This window comes from Tenrec ecaudatus, chromosome 12 (assembly GCF_050624435.1).
Source record: "Tenrec ecaudatus isolate mTenEca1 chromosome 12, mTenEca1.hap1, whole genome shotgun sequence".
In the NCBI taxonomy this organism is placed as follows: domain Eukaryota; kingdom Metazoa; phylum Chordata; class Mammalia; order Afrosoricida; family Tenrecidae; genus Tenrec; species Tenrec ecaudatus.
The window spans coordinates 34,325,218-34,343,079 of record NC_134541.1 but is presented as its reverse complement, the minus strand read 5'-3'; the positions used below and the strand labels follow the sequence as shown (position 1 = coordinate 34,343,079).

General features: G+C 53.9%; 1 protein-coding gene across 2 annotated transcripts; it reads right to left on the bottom strand.

The window, feature by feature from the left end:
- Positions 1-1,466: 1,466 nt before the first annotated feature.
- On the bottom strand, positions 1,467-12,748 carry ITPA (inosine triphosphatase). Of its 2 annotated transcripts, XM_075563918.1 has the most exons (8): positions 12,622-12,748; positions 10,003-10,060; positions 8,519-8,583; positions 7,806-7,879; positions 6,720-6,751; positions 5,758-5,873; positions 3,261-3,337; positions 1,467-1,909 (listed from the first exon to the last, which is right to left on the bottom strand). In XM_075563918.1, the coding sequence occupies exons 1-8, from the start codon at positions 12,685-12,687 to the stop codon at positions 1,768-1,770; spliced, it is 630 nt and encodes a 209-aa protein (XP_075420033.1). In that variant the 5' UTR covers positions 12,688-12,748; the 3' UTR covers positions 1,467-1,767. The 2 variants fall into 2 exon arrangements, with proteins under 2 accessions (XP_075420033.1, XP_075420035.1); XM_075563920.1 differs by lacking the exon at positions 3,261-3,337 and having other exon boundaries at positions 1,770-1,909.
- Between the last annotated feature and the right edge of the window lie 5,114 nt (positions 12,749-17,862).

Below are 17,862 nucleotides of genomic sequence, written 5' to 3'. Positions count from 1 at the left end.
TGCTGTGTGACAGGAAGTGCAGGAACCGACCCTGCATTTAGAGGGCTTGGGCTCAGGCTCAGGCATGGGGAGTCCTGGCTGCTGGCAAGAGGGGCACATGGTACGGGGCGATCTGAGCTATGATGGGCCCTGTGAGTCCCGTCAGATCAGGCTGCTGAGGAGCCACATGGGGTACTGAAAACAGGCACAGTCAGAGCAGACGTTTTGAACTGTGGATTCTATATACTACATGGGCAGGGCATGCCAGAAGCAGGGCCAAAGTGTGCCAGTGAGGAGAGAAAGAAGTGGGAGAATTCCAGTTGGCAGGGCGTGGGGACTGCCGGAGTGGAAAGGGGGCCATATTTGGGGACAGCTGTGGAAGCAGAAGCTTCTGGCTGGACCAAGGTTGCACCTACTGAACAGGAGGGTTGTTGGGCAGCACCGGGCAGTGGGAGACCTGGGACCTGTGTGCACAGATGGGGAAAGGAGAGGAGGCTCATGCAGGCAACCACCCCCTCCAAACAAGCCATTCTGCCTGCCCCTGGGCAGGTGGGGTGAATACAAGGGTATGCCCTATACGAGGGTAATCAGGGAAGAACCAGTGAAGAAACCAAAAACTCAGAGCGGGGTCTTATCCCATCACACACCCTTTCAGCACGTGGTTCTTCAGGGCCCCTCCCTGCAGATCTGGAATTTGCAGCCAACAAGCCCCCACATTGAGCCCCTGCAGGAAAGCACCAGAGGAGGCTGGGCCCGGGTGCCTCCTGAGCAAAAGGCCCAGCAGGGCTGCACAGTGAGGACAAGCGATGTGTTCCATTGCTGCCCTGGCCTGCAGCACCCACGCAGTTGAAGGCACCAGTCCTCACAGCTGTGCACCTCCATCCCAGGGCTAAGCTGAAGCCTTCAGGCAGCCTGGGAGGCTCTGTGCCCCCAGCCTCCAGGACCTGCGGAACAGCGGGCTTTTCTGTGGGCACCTCACCAGCAGGGGAAGCAAGAGATCACCATGGGCCCTCCCCCTGCCCAGGGAAGGGCTTCTCACAAAGGCAGTGAGGGTCTGGGCACCTACCCTGGCCTAGTGAGGGGCCTGTAGCCCTTTTGGCTCAAGCATGGCTTGTCAACTCAACTAAGGTCAAGGACTCATTCCCATCACCACGACACAGCCATGAAACAAACGTGGCAGAGGCTCAACAAGCCATGGCTTCCACTGTTCTTGCACCCGTACAGCCACACTGCCCAACGCCCACCCCACCGAGCCAAGACCACGAAGGCCAGCAAGGAGCTAGCATCCTCTGACCGGTGAGTGGACAGCAGTCCTGGCATGGAATTGAAGAATGAAAGGAAAGGCTACAGGCAGAGACGTACCCCCCACCACCACCACCCCAAGTTCCCAGGGGCGCATGAGCACTCGTAACCTAGTGCTGCCTCCTACTCCATGCCAGAGGGAGGCAGGCATCGACCTCGAGATAGATTTCACAAAGTGAGTCTACTTGATTTCGGAAGCACATACCTTCCCTTTTTTAATTTTTTATTTGCTCACTTGAAAAATCCCTAAAGTCACTGCAAGCTTCTCCCCGAGACCCCAAATCCTGCCAAGGCCGGTTTTAACATCCAAAGTCTTTTCGGGGTGTGAGGTGTGATGGCTGCAGAAGTCTCCCATCCAGGAGAGAGAATGGTGTCCCTCGTCCCAGGTTCCTCCAAGCAGTGTCTGTTGCTTCCATCAGGGCCGGGCGAAGCTGCCTCCCTCGCAGGGAGCTCGGAGCAGTGTCTGCTGTGGAGAGAGCTCTCGGGCTAGCCCTCTCCAGATTCCCTGCCCGGCTGGCCCCCTCCGGCCCTCTGGGGAGTCAGACTGCTGAAGTACTTCTGTAGTTCAAACAGGGCCCGGAAGCGGTGGGAGATGGTGTTCTTCTCAGCCTTGGGCATCTCAGCGTACCTAAGAGGGCGACAAGCCACAGCTCTGGGAGGATGCCTCCCAGACCCTCCAGCTGAGCCCAAAGTGCAAGGAGAGCAGGGAAAGGCAGCAGCTTAAACGGGTAGGATTTTAGCTCCCGGGTCAAGCAGGCCCCCACATTAACAAGTGTTAGGGGACCTTAATTAAACTGGCTCTTCTGGTTCCGAAAGGGAAGCTGGGGACAAGGGAGAGCTGCGTGTTTGGTCAGCTTTGTCATTTGTTGACAGGAAGCAGCAGGGCCTGACGGAGCAAAGGCAGCTGCCTCCTCTGGTGCATGGAGGCAGGGGGTCCAGGCAGCAGGCCAGCGGCCATCCTCCCTCCGTGCCAGAGCCCCAGAGAGTCGAGGTTCCCTGTGCCCTTCTCAGCTGCACTGCCCAGTCCAGCAGCCACTAGCCATACGAAGCTATTTCATTTAGACCAGCGGTTCTCAACCTGCGGGTCCTGACCCCTTTGGAAGGTGAACGACCCTTTCACAGGGGTCGCCCGATTCATAACAGTAGCAAAATGACAGTGAAGAAGTAACAACGAAAATAATGTTATGGTTGGGGGTCACCACAACACGAGGAACTGTATGAAAGGGTGGCGACGTGAGGAAGGTTGAGAACCGCTGCTCTAGACAGAATTGACTCCGTTCCTCGGTTGCAGGGACCACCGCCCGAGTGTGCCGTGGCTTGTGCAGACGCAGAGCACCTGTCCTCGGAGGGCCTTCTCGAGGGAGGCCCTGCTTCCTTCAGAGCCGCCCTGGCTCCGGGACTGCTTGCTGTGTGTCTGGCATAATTAAGAGTGGTTAGCATGACACAGGGAAGGCTGGTGCGGCGGGTTAAGCATTAGGCTAAGAGGGAGGCCACAGGAGAAAGATTTGCAGCCTGGGAAACCCCAGAGGGAGTTTTAATACTCTGCCTGCCAGGGTCCCCGAGTCAGAATCGACTCGTGGCAGTGGATTAATTAAACACTGAGAACACTCGGCCCCGGGGAGGGGTGTGGACCCTCAACAAAGGCTGCAAAAGTGCTAACGGGACCACATGTTTCTGGTGGCAATGCCAGGAAATCACCCCCCAAACTGCCTGGCTTGTACCTCACTCAGGCCAGTGGAAGACACCCCTGAGGTGAGGTACAGAGTCGTCAGGCTGTCCTGGAGTCAGGGAGCTGGCTCCACCTCTGTGACCGGGCCACCTGGATTCCTCGTGTCCACCCCAGCAGAGCCTCCTTCAGTTGAACGACACCCCAGCAGCTGCCCCACCCCTGTCTGCATGCTTGCACACGGCAAGGTGCCGACCCAGCCCAGCCGCTGGAGCCCTCAGCCAAGGGAAGGGAAGGGTCTGGGCTGCCTTACGTCTGCTTGTATTCGTCCGGCTGGAAGCAGGGATCCCAGCCAAAGTCCCGGCAGCCACGGGGTGCCACGATCTGGCCCTGACATGGGGAAGCAGGATAGCAGGAAGGTTACTGGCGAGGAAGAGGTGCACCAAGAGGGCGGCAGGTAGCTGTGCGTGGATTCAGTCAAGCTCTATTCATTCAAAATGCACGCGGGGACTTCCAAAAGCTCATGGGGGAAACGGAATGGAGAGAGAATGGAATTTTTCCATGAACTTTCTAAAACCTCCTCCAAAGGATGTGAGGGCTCTTTGGGTGTCTGCAAATGTTTGCTGACGGCGGGGCCTTCTGTTTCTGGGAGGACCACTCCCCTGATAGGTGCACGGGCTGCCCGGGGCCCACCCTCTCGTTTGACACGTTTAGTAAGCTGTGACCTCATTGAAGACTCAAAAGCTAAATTACCCACATGGGCTCCTACGAGGAGGGAGGGGCTCGGGCCTGGGAGGCAAGTCCTCTGCCTGCTACGATGAAAGCAGCCCCCTGCCCAGGGAGGCGCCTCCCACTCAGTGGGATGGAAAGGAGGGCCCTCTACAGGAGCTCAGGGAAACGCAGGCCCTCGGTGGGTTGGAAATGCCCCTGGGGGGCAATGGTGGTCTGTCATGAAATGTCACGGGGCCGTGAAAGTAAACATACATTTTTTAATTGAACTCGGAAGGGGGAAAGGGCAGGGGTTGGTCACAGAAATCCATTGGGACCACATGCAAACTTGGCTGTTAGCAGGGAGCTGTGTGGTCAAGGAGACCCCAAACCTCTCTGAACCTTGCTGTGTACCGTGTGCTTTCCGAGGGAGTCCCCAGAAGTGAATGAAAGGCCACTGAAGAACGCAAAGTGCCTTACGAACTGGGCCCTCCGTCCCTGCAGAGCAGGAAGGGCTGACTGAGGTGGGCAGGACACGTGGCACATAAAGTGGACATTCCAGGCAGGCACATTCCAGGTGAGGACACAGCCGGTGGCAGGGTCTGAGGGGGAAGGGCCGGCCTATCTACATGGCAGACAGGACAGTGCAGTGGGGGCTGAGAGCGCACAGGAGAGCCGGAACGGCGGCTGCAGACAGACACAGCTGGGGAACAACAGGGATGGGGTGTCACAGTGACAGGGCCGCTGCTACTCAGTGTGCAAGAGAAGTGGACACTTCCGTGAGAATAACAGACGACTATCACGTATGTATGCAAATAACATATGGGGGCGTGAAAAGTGTGCAGGCCTTGGGCATCGTGTACACAGCACACTTCAGAAACGTGGCCTGGGAAGGCAAAGGGAAACATGCGTGGAGCAGCTGTGACCTGACACGGAGCAGGACAGGGTGCCAGGGCTGGGTCTGACCACTGGTCTGCCACTGGGCGAGAATGGGTGGGGTGTGGGCAGAGCTGGGAGGATGGTCTAGCCCATGGGTGGGGTGTCCGGCCTGCGGAGGACGTTACTGCCATCAATTCTCACTCATGGTGACCCTCTAGGACACAGAGCCGCCCCTGTGGGTTTGCAAGACTGCAATTCTTTCCAGGAGTAGAAAATCGCATATCTTTCCCCCACGGAGGGGAGGGTGATTTCGAACTGCTGTCCTTGAGGTTGGCGGCCCAATATGTAACTAATATGCCACCAGGGCTCCCTATTAGGTCAGTGAAAGCAGTGCCACTAACATCATGCGCCTCACCAAAGAGAAGCCGGTCCGGCCATCGCCTTACGGCTAAGTTCATCAAAGGTTCGACCAGTATGTGGCCTGTGAATGATGGTATAAATACCCCACCCCTGGTCCAGACCATAGGTCCCCAAACTTATCTGGCCCATCAGCCCCTTCTTGGTAAAAAAAATCACTAGTGCCCCTTGGCAACTAAAACCTTCTGCACTGCAGCCCAAAATCCAGGATAAAGCGCAGGTATCTGCTTTCCTAGCCTTCCCGGGCCGGGCCAGTACCCTTCCACCAGGGGTACTCGTGCCCACTTGGAGAACCATTGGTCTGTGAGAAACAGCAAGACCCAAGGGATTAGCTGAGGGTAAGGTGGGTGGGGGAAGGGGACTCTGTGGGGAGTATCAAAGACACCCAGGGAAGAGGTAGGCTGGGGAAATTCAGATTCTATAGACCCTCAGGGGCCACGAAACCTTCCAGGAGGATGCAGCCTCGGCTGGTAGCAGAGAGGGGAGTTGGAGACTTCCTGTAGATGGAGCTTTGGAAGGTGTCACCATTAGTTTCCTCAGCGGCCTCTTGGAGCCAAGGGTGCTGGAGGCTCGGGGGGTAAGTCAGCCCTCGACCAGTTACCACAGTAACGGTCTCTGGAAATACCTGCTCCAGGGGTCTCATCTGTGTCAGGACTCACAACAAAGTCCTGGGATTAACTCTGGGCCTGAGGGCCCTTGTACCACCACCCTGCTCAAGATGCTGGGGGGGTCTGCTCCGAGGCCCAGCTCCTTCCAGTGACACATGGGGGTAGCAGGGTTAGGTGGGGGGACACCGTGGTACTCACCGAGGTCCGGCCCCTGAACAGAAGCACGGGCTCACTGGGATCCCCGGTGCTGAGTGCAAATGTGCAGAGCGCATAGGCCGATTTGTCCTCAAACCCGGCCAGAAGCTGGTGGAGACCTGCGGGCAGAGGCAGGGAGGATTCACGGTCCGTGTTGCCCAGCAATCCTCCCCGATGGGTGAGCAGGGAGACCCCCCCCCTGGCTAGGGGCTCAGTCCGGTCAGCAGCTTGGGCGCCAAGGTGAAGGCTTGACCTCAATTTCTAGTCTCCTCCTTCCTGTGCACATCCACCACCCTGCCCATCTGCCGGGCTGGTGCTGTGGGGCCTGCTTGCTATTTCAAATGCTGGCAGGTCACCCACGGTGGAGAGGCTTCAGGGGCTTCCAGACAAAGAAGCAGGAAGAGCCACTTGAGGACCACTGTCTGATAAGGGAGACGGCCCTCAGCTGGGCGACAGGAGGCTGGCTGCAACGGTGACGCACACATGGGACAGCTGTGAGCGTGGTGCAGACCCCAGCAGTCTTTTGTTTGGCTCTGCCCAGGGAAGGTCGCCGAGTTGGAGCCTCCTCTACGGCACCTAACAACGGCCACAGAGCACATCTTTGGAGCGATCTGTATTACACAGCGCCTTTAAAACACCCCAAAGAGTGCCCTGGGATGTACTGCTGGGACCCAGGATGGGCAGTGCCCTTGTCCCAGGCCAGACCAGGCCCTGGCTGAGGCAAAGGTAGACCAGTTGCCACTTGCGCCAAGGTCCTCTCTGACCAGAGAATCAACCATGAGGTCCCACCCACTGCTTCCACGGCTGAGGCCCTCGGGAGGCAGATGTGCAGGAAGGTGTGAGCTACCGGCCGCCTAAGACACAGACTGAGGTGAAAGGGTCCCCTGGGTCCTTCCCCTCAACCATCGCCGCATTCCCAATTCCCAATAGACCCGCGGGAAGGGACGGGACTGGGGGTGTCATACCTTCAGGTTTTAACTTCTCCAGAAACCATTTTCTACAAGAGAAATAAAGGAGGTGAGATACCAGAAGTATACGAGTGGGCGGATGGGCCTGCCTCCTGTCGGCTTCCCGGGATTGCTCCTGGGGGATTCGTGCCCAACACAGCCAAGCGAAGTGACCAGATTGAAAAGCAAAAGCAAGACTAGTGCTCACAAGGTGAATGGAAGTGGAGGTAAAACAGGCAATTCCTGGGAGAAAAGCTGATAAATCAAGTTCCAACTGCTCTGGTGAGTCTCTCTCCCTGGTATCGGGCTGGTTCCGACTCACAGTGACTCTATTGGGCAGGGTAGAACTGCCCCGTAGATTTGGTTTCCAAGACTGTACACTTTATGGGAGTAGACAGCCTCAGCTGTCTCCCACGGAGTGGCTGGTGGCTCCTAAATGCGGACCTTTGGTTAGCAGCTCAACGCCTAACAACCATTCCACCAGTGATCCTCAGGGGTAACTTAGGAGAATGCAAATTGCTGTGTATAAAAAAGCCGTAGTATTACGTGGCCACCAGGAGGTGGAGCAGCTTAGAGAAGCATGTCCAGCTGCCTGGCAAACACACCAGCCACCAGAAGCCTCTGCTCTACCCACCCAGCCCCAGCCCTTCTGTGTGCACAAAGCAGCTTCCGAGGGGGAAAATGCAATCTCCTCGCGAACCTTTTGAGGTCCCCCGCCTAACATCAGCCCCGTGCACGGATCTTCACATTAGAACGTGTGTACTCTCGAAGTTCAGAAACGTCCTTCCAGGGGCCCCAGGGCACTGGAACACCCTAAGGAAATCCATCATCGGATCTGGACCTCCTCTTTCCTCACTCCTGAAATGGATCTGCCCGTGAATGTGCCTCTCAGAGTCGTGGATCCCCTTACACACCCATGTTCACACGCTCCACAATAGCAAGGCCCGCCTCTCTGCCACCCCTAATCTCTCCAGGGACAAGGACAAGCCGGAACACTGGCATTCATGCCAACACGGTGACCTGCAGTATCGGTAATCAGTCCGTGGGTACAGTGCAGGTGGTGGTGTGGCTGGGGGTCCTGACAGCAGGGAAGGGGCCACTCACATGTAGGGGCCAGGGAGCCCCCCGAGGGCATTGAAACACAGACAAGTATCCTCCACCAGCACGGGCCCCTGGACCTGCAACACAAGGACAGGCACTGAGACCCAGGGACACCACAGGCCCCATCCCTCCCTGAACTCACTGGCCACCTGGGTGGAGGGCCAGGCCCCATGGCCAGTTGGGGTCTGCAGTAGCATCAGATACGTGGTCCATCAAGAGTCACAGGGAAGAGATGGGGACATCAACGTCTTAGCAGGTTCTAAAGTCTGCTACCGGCACTACAGTGGGAGAGCTAAGACACTCCCCCACTCCACCCCCAGCACCTGATTCTGCAGGAGGGCACTTCCTTGGTTCCACAGAGCAGCAGGAGGGCAGGGGTGGTGTGTCTGGAGGGCTGGGGCAGAGGTATGTGGGGAAGGAAGGAGTAGAGGGGTGGGAGGAGCACAGGGTGGATGGATGTGGGGGGGCAAAGATGGAGGTGTGGGGGGGTAGTAGGGGCTGGAATTAGCGTGCGTGAAAGCTGTAGAGAAAGTGCGCATGTGCATCTAGACTTGGGGAGCAGGAGCCGGGGCAATGGTGTGCGGGCAAGGTTGGAAAAGGCAGGCGGTGTTTGAAGGCCAACCCTAACTGACCCCAGGTGAGCTGGGCAAGGGCAGGTCCTTGAGTCAGGCCTGCCCTGGAAGCCCCAGGCAGAGGGGAGAGTGCAGGGCACGCACCTGGCGAGCCGCCTCCTTGCACTTCTGGATGGAAATCTCATCAGGCTCTCCTTGGTACTCAGGCACTGAGCAGGGAAAGAGGCACAGTCAGGCTACAGGCCACGGAGAAACAGAACTCTCGCTCGTTTTTTGGGGGTTGGTATTTTCATGTCTTTCCAGCATCACTTTTACAAGCTAGGCACAGAATCAAACTGAGCTGTCTCATCATAGCGAGCCAGGCTCTTTTGAGCTCCAGCAGGCAGATGCCACCCAAGATGCTACTGGAGGGTCATTCATATTCAAGATAATGACCACTTACACATCGCCCCTCGCTCTTTTGGCGATCAAGGGTAACAACCTCTGACATTTTTTTTCACCAGGAAACTGACTAAAACCTAGCCCTTAAAGGCCTACCATAAAGAACATCTGATCCATTAGGCACCGAAAGCCCCAGTTACATGAGTGCCAACCTCTCAGCGAACTCGGTCAGGCCTGCGTGCAGACAGGCCAAGGAGGACACTGTTTCCATTGTGGGAAATTGCTCTGGGGTTTTAAAAGTTGCTGTCAATCAGCAAGTAACAAATATTCATCATCGTGATATTTGATTTTTACCGGTCTAGTGTCCCACTAGATTATTCGTGTCCCACAGAACACACAATCAGAGAGCAGGCCGGGCTGAGACCTGGAGGGCTATTTCAAAATAAATGACTCCGGTTTGTTTTTAACAGACAGACTGCATCTTTCCATTTGCCACAGGAGCAAACTGACAGAGAGACTACTTAAAGAGGGGCGTTCAGCTCTAGGGGGGGTGGGGGGCACAGATAGCTTCCATTGCAGCGGGAGCTCCTGCTTCTCCACGCAACCACCATCACTCTTCTTCCATGACGGTCACGTGGAAAACCGGGCGGAAGCCTGGGCCAGGGAAACAGAGCATGTCCTACAACCTTACTTTCCTGTCAGCTCCGTCAGCATCTCTGAGGCAGACCCATAGAACCCAGGCACAGGTGGGAGCCATCTGCAGACTCCTGAATTCCCGAGCCCTCAGCTCCAGTTCCAGCCCAGTGTCGCAAACTGGGCTCAGTCCCCTCTGGCCCTCCTCGGGCATGGGATGGATGCTAGTCATCAAAGTCAGGGATGTCGTCATAGGAGTAGCCCCGGTAGCCTTTGGATGCATAGTAGGCGATGCGCAGATGGTAGCATCCTGGCAGGAACACCAGGATGCTGATGACCAGGACGGGAACGGCCCGGTCTGTGCGCCCTTGCAGAGGTAGCCCACCAGGAGCCATTGCCCGTGCTGGAAGCCCCCGAGTAGCTCACTTAACCACTGGGGAGCCTATAGCCAGCTTGGTATTCGACAGCACCAGAGCACACTGGCAAGGCTATAGGCCATCTGCATGCAGAGAGATCACCCAGAGTTAGAGGCTGAGGCACGGGAGGCCCCCTAACTGCCCCCTCCCACCTGCCTCGGAACACCTCTTTAAAAACAAAGCCAGAGAGAGACATACGGTCAATTTTCTGAGCCACCAGGGTGCACGGAAACGTGTCTCCCAGAATCTGAATGACCTGTGTAAAAACAAAGGACAACTGTCACCATAAGTCAGTGAATCCCCACGCTGCCAGGGAGCTGTCGACCCACCGTGTCCTACCAGTCCTCCAAAGCTTACCAAGTTGGGGCCACCAGCCTCACCCCCGCCCTGGTTCCCATCCCAGTGGGTCAGCAATGAGCTTCCTCACTAGCCTGCTCTTCTCCTTCCGCCCCAGCTGAGCCCCCTCCCACCACTCTCTCATCTCAGGGCTTCAGAAACCCTGCCCAGCCTCACAGGCCGAGAATTCCGAACCAGGGACTATCCAGAATTCAGGAGGCCTGGGAACTTGAGGGAAAAAAAACCCCAAACTATTTTCACTCATCTCTATCCGAAATAAAACATCTTTTAACTACAAATATAGTCAACAGACCAAAGTAGCACAAATAGTTCCTATGACCTTTCAAAGGTGCCCCAGTGGCACAGTGGGTGAATCATCTGGCTGCCAGGTGAAAGGTCAGCAGTCTGGACCCACCAGGTGCTCTAATAGCACCGGGGCTGTCCTTATGGCTGATCTTTAAGCCTCTTACATTACTGACATTGTCATATCCTGGTACAGGTATTGAGGGAATGGGGGAGCGAGGAGGGAGGGGGGGATTAGCTGATACCAAGGGCTCAAGTAGAAAGCAAATGTTTTGAGAATGATGATGGCAACAAATGTACAAATTTGCTTGACACAATGGATGGATGTATTGTGGTAAGAATTGTACACGCCCGCAATAAAATGAGTTTAAAAAATCCTGAAGGCATAAAATAAAATAGAAAAAAATATGATTCATGATCCTACTTTGCTAGACAGAACCTTTCTCATGCACCAACTTACGTAAACATAGGTGTGTACACACACACACAACTAGATTACAGATACAACTTCAACACGATTGATGTCCTTTGTCATTCTATGCATTTTTTGTGTGCAATCAAAATCTCTCTGAGGAATCCATCGGCTTTACCAGTCTGCCCACCTGTCAGTGCAGCACATGCAGTGGAAAGGAAGACCTCTGCTTCTAGGCCAAGTTTTTCAAGAGAGCCTCCCTAGCCTCTCCAGCCCCTTCTTGAAATGTGAGGGCCGTTTCACCAGAGGCAGGGATGGGCTGGGAGCCTGGCACACACTCTCCTGCACAGGGCTCTCCTCACAGCCACACTTCCCTTGTCTGCCCAGACAAAACCCTGTGCAGTCACCTAGCTGAACGTGAAGAACTCCCACCTTAGTTCAAACTGCCTTAACCCCTGCTAGAAGTTAACCCCCCCTTCCCTTATGCCCTCTCCTGGCTCTCCCAAAGAGACCTTGACTCTTCCATGATGTCTTCAAGCCCTGCCTGCCCAATTAGCAAGAAATGTACACGATCTTGTAAGACCTTGAATTAGCACCTGCAGCTGGGCTGTTCCCCACAACCCTATTACCCTGACAACCTGTTAAGAATGTAATGGCAAAATAACAATCTGTGGATTATCAAAGGCTCATGAGGGAGGGGGAAGCGGGGAGGGAGGGGGAAAAAAAGAGGACCTGATGCAGAGGCCTTAAGTGGAGAGCAAATGCTTTGAGAGTGATTAGGGTAAAGAATGTACAGATGTGCTTTGTACAATTGATGTATGTATATGTGTGGATTGTGGTAAGAGTTGTATGAACCCCTAATAAAATGTAAAAACAGAAAAGAAAAAAAAAGAAAATGATTAGGGCAAAGAATGTACAGATGTGCTTTATACAATTGATGTATGTATATGAATGGATTGTGATAAGAGTTGTATGAGCCCCTAATAAAATGTTTTTTAAAAAAAGAATGTAATGGCTAGAGCATCCCTAGTCTACTCTGGGTCCAGCTGTGTAATAAAGGCTTTAATTATTAATATAGTGACCCCACTCACCTCCTGGGTCGCAGCTGACTGAGCAGGGCAAGCTCCTGACTTGGAGTTTAGAGCTGACATATAACAAGCTAATCACTGGCCACGCAAGTATGAAAGATGGGTGGGAGGGTACTCAAAAGGAGAAAGGACCCCCAAAAGAGCAGAGATTCAGCCCCTCACAGAGCTCCTCAGGTCCTGTGGGTCCCCATATTCTCCCATAAGAATCCGCTGCTAGCTTAAAGTAAGCTTGTGTCGTTGTTACTTAAAGTCACAGCCGTTTCATCTGTCCCTGCGGTATCCCGCGTCAGATCCACAGCCCACTCCAAGCCTGCTCTCCAAAGCGTAGAGAAACCCGGCGTCTGCATCCTCCTTTCAGACGCAAAACTAAGCTGGGGCCAGCATTTCAGGGACTTGGGTTACGGGGGTCTCGGGATGGTCTCGGGATGGCCTCAGAAGGATGTCGAGTTCCGTTTGGGGGGGGTCTGACCTCTGGGACAGGTGTTAAGGGTCTCGCCACACTTCGGCTTTCTCAGCCCCTCTTGCAGGCCCGGTAAAAGCCCTGAGCCCCTCACCGCCGCACCCACACCCCCGGCCCGGACCCATCCCGGCGGGCTCTCTGCTCCCCGCGGCGCCACGTGCCTCCCTCCGCCTGAAAGCGCCTCCCCGCCGCCCCTGCCCTCCGCGCCTTCCTGGCACCTCCTCCAATTTCTTGGCGTTCCCTGTGACAAACACGATCCTCTTCCCCGCCCAGGAGGTCGCCATGCCGAACCCCGTTTCCCCGGGGCTCCACCGGAAACCCCTAGCCTCCCAACACGGGCCACTTCCGGTTGGCGGCGGAAGAGGCGGGGCTACCGCCCTGGGATCCCGGAAAAGGCGCCCGCGACGGGGCGGCCATCGCCTGACGGTCGGCGCTGCGGAAGGTCGCCTGGCCCGCCCCCGGCGCCGCATTACCAGGGTCCCCGGTGCCATCCGCGGGACTGGAGTTGTGTGAGTCACGTCCCCGCCGCCAGCGGACGGCCTCGGCGAGCTCCCATCACCCCTTCAGCCCCCGCCCACGCCTGTTTTCGCCCCTCTGCTGGGAAAGGGGCGTCGAGGGGCGCCGAGAACCCCTTCGTCCCTTCCCCGGAGCGGCAAAGCCCCGCCACCTGAGCGGCTCGCCATCTGCCCGGCTGGTTCTTAAGAACTCTTCCCCTCTGGTGCTAGGGACTCTAGACTTGCAAATTAGTTGGAAGACTGGCAGTTCGAATCCACCCAGTGGCCCCTCAGAAGACAGGGCGCCAGCCTACTGCGACTTCAGCGTCGTCCCCCTAGCTGCCTCCTTCCTGCTAGATCGGATCTACTAACTGTGAATCTTGACCTCGCATTGCCTAAACTCTGGGCACCAAAGCAATCCCAGATATTTCTTCCCACCCCTCAGGCTTGGGGGCCCGGTATTTCCATTCCCTCATCCCACCCATCTCAGCTCCGTCATCCCTCCTACCTATGTTATGTCTAAGCCGGGTCTTGGCTTCCTGAACGCAACAAAAAATAGGAAGTGCCCCAACTGGCCCACCTGTGAGATAGGTCTTGGGACCCACGAACGTTCCCGCCTTCCTCTTCCTGTGGGTTTCTGAGACTGTAACTGTTTACTGGAGTAGAAAGCTGCCTCTTTGTCGCAGAACTGCTGATGGTTTCAAACTGCTGGTCTTGTGCTTAGCAGCCCAGTGATAAACCACTACGCTACCAGAACCCTGGGCGGTAGGCCAAACAGGTGTGGGTGGGGGGTGTGGGGGTGTTCCCTCTCAAGCTCTCTTGGTTTTTATCTTATTTATCCCGGTGTGGGAACCACTTTTATGGGTCGGGATCTATATTCTACTTCTGAATATACCAATAATCCCTAAGTTTTAGGGCTGGATTTAGGGAGTCTTTCTTCTTCAGCTGGGGGAAATCCCCACCTTTTTTTCCTCCTGCAGTCCTGGGGAATCCCCGGGAGGTGGGCGGGGCAAAGGGCAATCTCTGCAGCCTAACTGACTGGATTGTTGAAGGCTTCAGCTCCGGCTTCAGGCAGTGTCCGGGAGCCCTAACAGTCACCCAGCCAGCTATGTGTCTTACTTATCTAGTGCGGTCTAGAACAAAAACGCCCTAAGCGAGTGGCTTTGACAGGCATTTACAGTCGCACTGTTTGGGAGGCTAGCGGTCCGTGTTCAGGATGCTGGCTCTCAGGCAGGGTTTGCTGCTGTTAGGGGCCATCAAGTCGGTTCCTGCATGCCGACTGCACAACAGAAGGAACCCCTGCCCAGCATGAGCCAGCCTCACGATGGAGCTCGTTGTTGCAACCACTGTGTCGCTTCACCTTGTTGAGAGTCGCCCTCATTTTCGCTTTACCAAGCACGATGGCATTCTGCAGGGACTGGCCTCTCCTGACAGCCTGTCCAAAGTGGTAAGACAAAATCTTGCCATCCATGTAGGGCAGGGGTGGGGAACCTTTTTTTCTGCTTAGGGCCACTTGGATATTTATAATATCGTTTTCAGACCATCCTGATCCAACCATTAATTAACTCGCCTCTAATGGGATGGCTGAAAGTGCTTCTTTGGGGTGAGGCATGTGGTGTTAGCTGGTATTGGTGATTTCTCAGGCCTCACGTGGACCCACACGGAGAGCCCTGGTAGCGTCATGGTTACCCGTTGGACTGCTCCCACAAGTCAGCACTTTGAAAATGCCAGCTGCTCCACCAGGAGAAAGACAGGCTTCTCAACTCCTGGAAAGAATTGTAGTCTTGGAAACCCACAGAGGCATTTCAACTCTGCCTTACATGGTCACGACAAGTTGGAATGAGCTCAGTGGCAGCAAATTAGATTTGGGCCAGCGGGGAAAGGGATGGGCCCAGGGGCTGGACACTGCCCAACTATGCTACAGGGAGGCATTCTCCTTCTCTGGCCTCTGGAGGAAGCTCTATGTCTTGGAGTTTCTGTGCCTGGGGAGTCTGACAGGACACACTCTTCCCCCTCCTCAGCTTCTTTTATTTACGTGGTTTACCTCCTTCATATCTCAAGAGATTAATTTGGGACACCTCCTATACTAATCCTACCTCATTAGCATAGCAAAGGGAACCCATTTCCAAATCGGATGACCAATGCAAGCACAGAGGTTCGGATTTACACACTTTGGGAACAGTCATCGATAGCACCATAGGAGCTAGCGGGAGCCCACAAAGGGCTATGAAAGGGGGAGCGGTCCCTACGTGTCACAAACTAGTTGGAAGGCTGGCAGTCCTAACCACCCAGGGGCACCTCATAAGACAGGCCTGGCAGTCTCTTGCTGCCGAAAAGCCACAGCCTTGAAAACCCCGCGGAGCAGTTCTATTCTGTTCTCTGTGCTCCCAACGTGTGTAAATCCGAACTCTGTGCTTCTGCTGGTCATCTGGTTTGGAAATGGGTTCCCTTTGCTATGCTAATGAGGCAGGATTCATCTCGAGATATGAAGAAGGTAAACCACGCAAATAAAAGGATCATCAGGAACTGCACTCTACCCCGCTGCAGTGAATCACAGCAACGGTGTGACTGGAAATCCTTTGGGCGGTGCCAACTGTTAAGTGCTCAGCTCACTGAAAGGTGGAGGGTGTGCCCATCGAGAGATACCTCAGTAGAAAGGCCTGGCGATCAACTTCTAGAAATTGTATCAGCCAATGGAAACCAAAAAAAAATTTTTTTAATCATTTTATTGGGAGCTCTTACAGATAATATAAGAGTCCATAATTTAGATCAAGCATGATTGTACAGTTGCTGCCACCATCAGTTTCAAAACATTTTCTTTCTTCTTGAACTCTTTGACATCAGCTCCCCTTTATCCCCACTCTACCCTCCAGGAACCCTTATTATTTGTGTGTGTGTGTATATATATATATATATATATATATATATATATATATATATATATATATATATATATATATGGTTTTTGTTTTTTGGGGTTTTTTGGTATCTTACACCATCAAATGTATCTGTTCACCTATAATTCTGTTATTTATTCCCCTCAAGTGAAATTACACAGTCATCTGGAAACCAAAATTTTAGCACACACTTCTCTGACACGCATGGGATCATTGACTAGGAGGCAACTGGTGTGGGTATTTTTTAAGTGTGAATGAAGATTCACTTCACATAGACCTCACTCCAACTCTGAAAGACTTGGAACCCAAAGGGGGAGGGGAGGAACTAGGTGACAAAACAGAATTAAAAAGAAATGCTTAATTGACAGCACAGCTAGAGATCGCCTTGTTCTTAAATGCTCTTAGCAGAAAGGGGGAGGATGCCCATGTTTAATGTTACACTAAACCCAAACCCATCGTCCTTAAGTTGACCCCAACTCTTAGCAACCCTACAGGGCAGAGAAGAACTGATCCAAGTGGCTCCCCAGACTGTAACCTTTACGGACCCAGACGACACCGTCGTTCTTTCTTGGAGCAGCTGGGCAATTCCAACCACTGGCCTTGCTGAGCCACTGAGTACTTACCCGTTACACTGCCAAGGCTCACTAAAGTTAGACGACATTAGTTTAAATATGTAGATTTTCACCATCAGCAAGGAACATGCCAACCTCTTTGTCTCCTTACTCCCCCTAGTTATGAGCGACACCCAGGCAATTCTCACCTTCTAAAGAGCTTTGAAGGAGTCAAAAGGCAGAACTGCCCTTAAGGATTCCTGCCTCAAAGGCCTCATCAATTCTACCTCCCAATAGTTCTTGGACGGTGCCCTGGTAGCGCAGTGGTTGTGTTGAGCTGTTTACCTAAAGGTCAGCGGTTTGAAACACCAGGTGCTGGTCAGAAGAAACATGGAGCTTTCTACTCCCTTAAACAACTACAGTTTTGAAGACCCACAGGGGCAGGTTTACCCTGTCCTGTAGGGTGACCCTGAGTTAGAACTGACCCCATGGCAGTGAGATAGTTCTTATGGAGACCTGGTGGCATAGTGGTTACAGGTTGGACTGCTTGACCTCAAGGTCAGCAGTTCGAAACCACCAACTGTTCCGAGGGAGAAAGAGGAGGCTTTTAACTCTTGTAAAGAGTTAAGTCTTAGAAATCCACAGGGGTAATTCTACCCTGCCCTATAGGGTCATTATGAGTCAGGGTCAATAGCAGTGAGTTTTTTGTTTGAATGTTTCTTGGGTCAACCCTGAGAAGCAGTGAATTACTTTATATAGCCTTTCTAGCCATAGTCTCTGTAACTCCCATCGAATGACTGGGTATGGCTATGCAAATATGAGATACTTGCAAATATGTATAGCTTGCTAGTAATGTAAATCACTTACATGTCACTCTTGGGGTGGGACCATGCAAATTAAGTATATGGAACCCTAACCAGATGGTCAGTTTTGCCACCCCACTAGATCTAAAATGAGTCATCCCAGAGGTGAAAAGGGAGATCTCACACTATCCAAGAAGAAGAGCCAGGAGTGGGGCGTGTGTTTTGGACCCAAGGTCCTTGCACTGAAATCCCTGCTCTGAACCTAGATCCAGGAGACAAGCGTTGGGACAGCAGAAGATCAAGAGAAGCAGCAGTAGAAACAGCAGAACCAGGAGACAGCTGTGGAACAAGCAAGCTGAGTGCCTTTGGCAGGAGGTGTGCCAGCAGAGTGGGTGATTCCTAGCACTTGGTGGGAGCGGGTGTGTATGAGGGGGTAGGTATGCTGACCTGTAGAGCTAGAGCTGAGTGCCTTTGGGCTGAGGCTTACTGGCAGAGTGGGCTGCCTTTGGCACCTAATGGGCAGAACTAAAAGAGCTTTGTAACACGGGCCTAAGCATTCCTAATCCTGAATTGTAACCAGTTCGCTAATAGACCCATAACCATGAGCACTGTAAGACTTGGTGTGGTCACTGTACTGGCTGGCTGAACCGAGCAGAGAAGTAGAGAGCGCCTTGGGAGGGACCTTGGTGTCCGAATAGCGATGGTCTCGGCAGC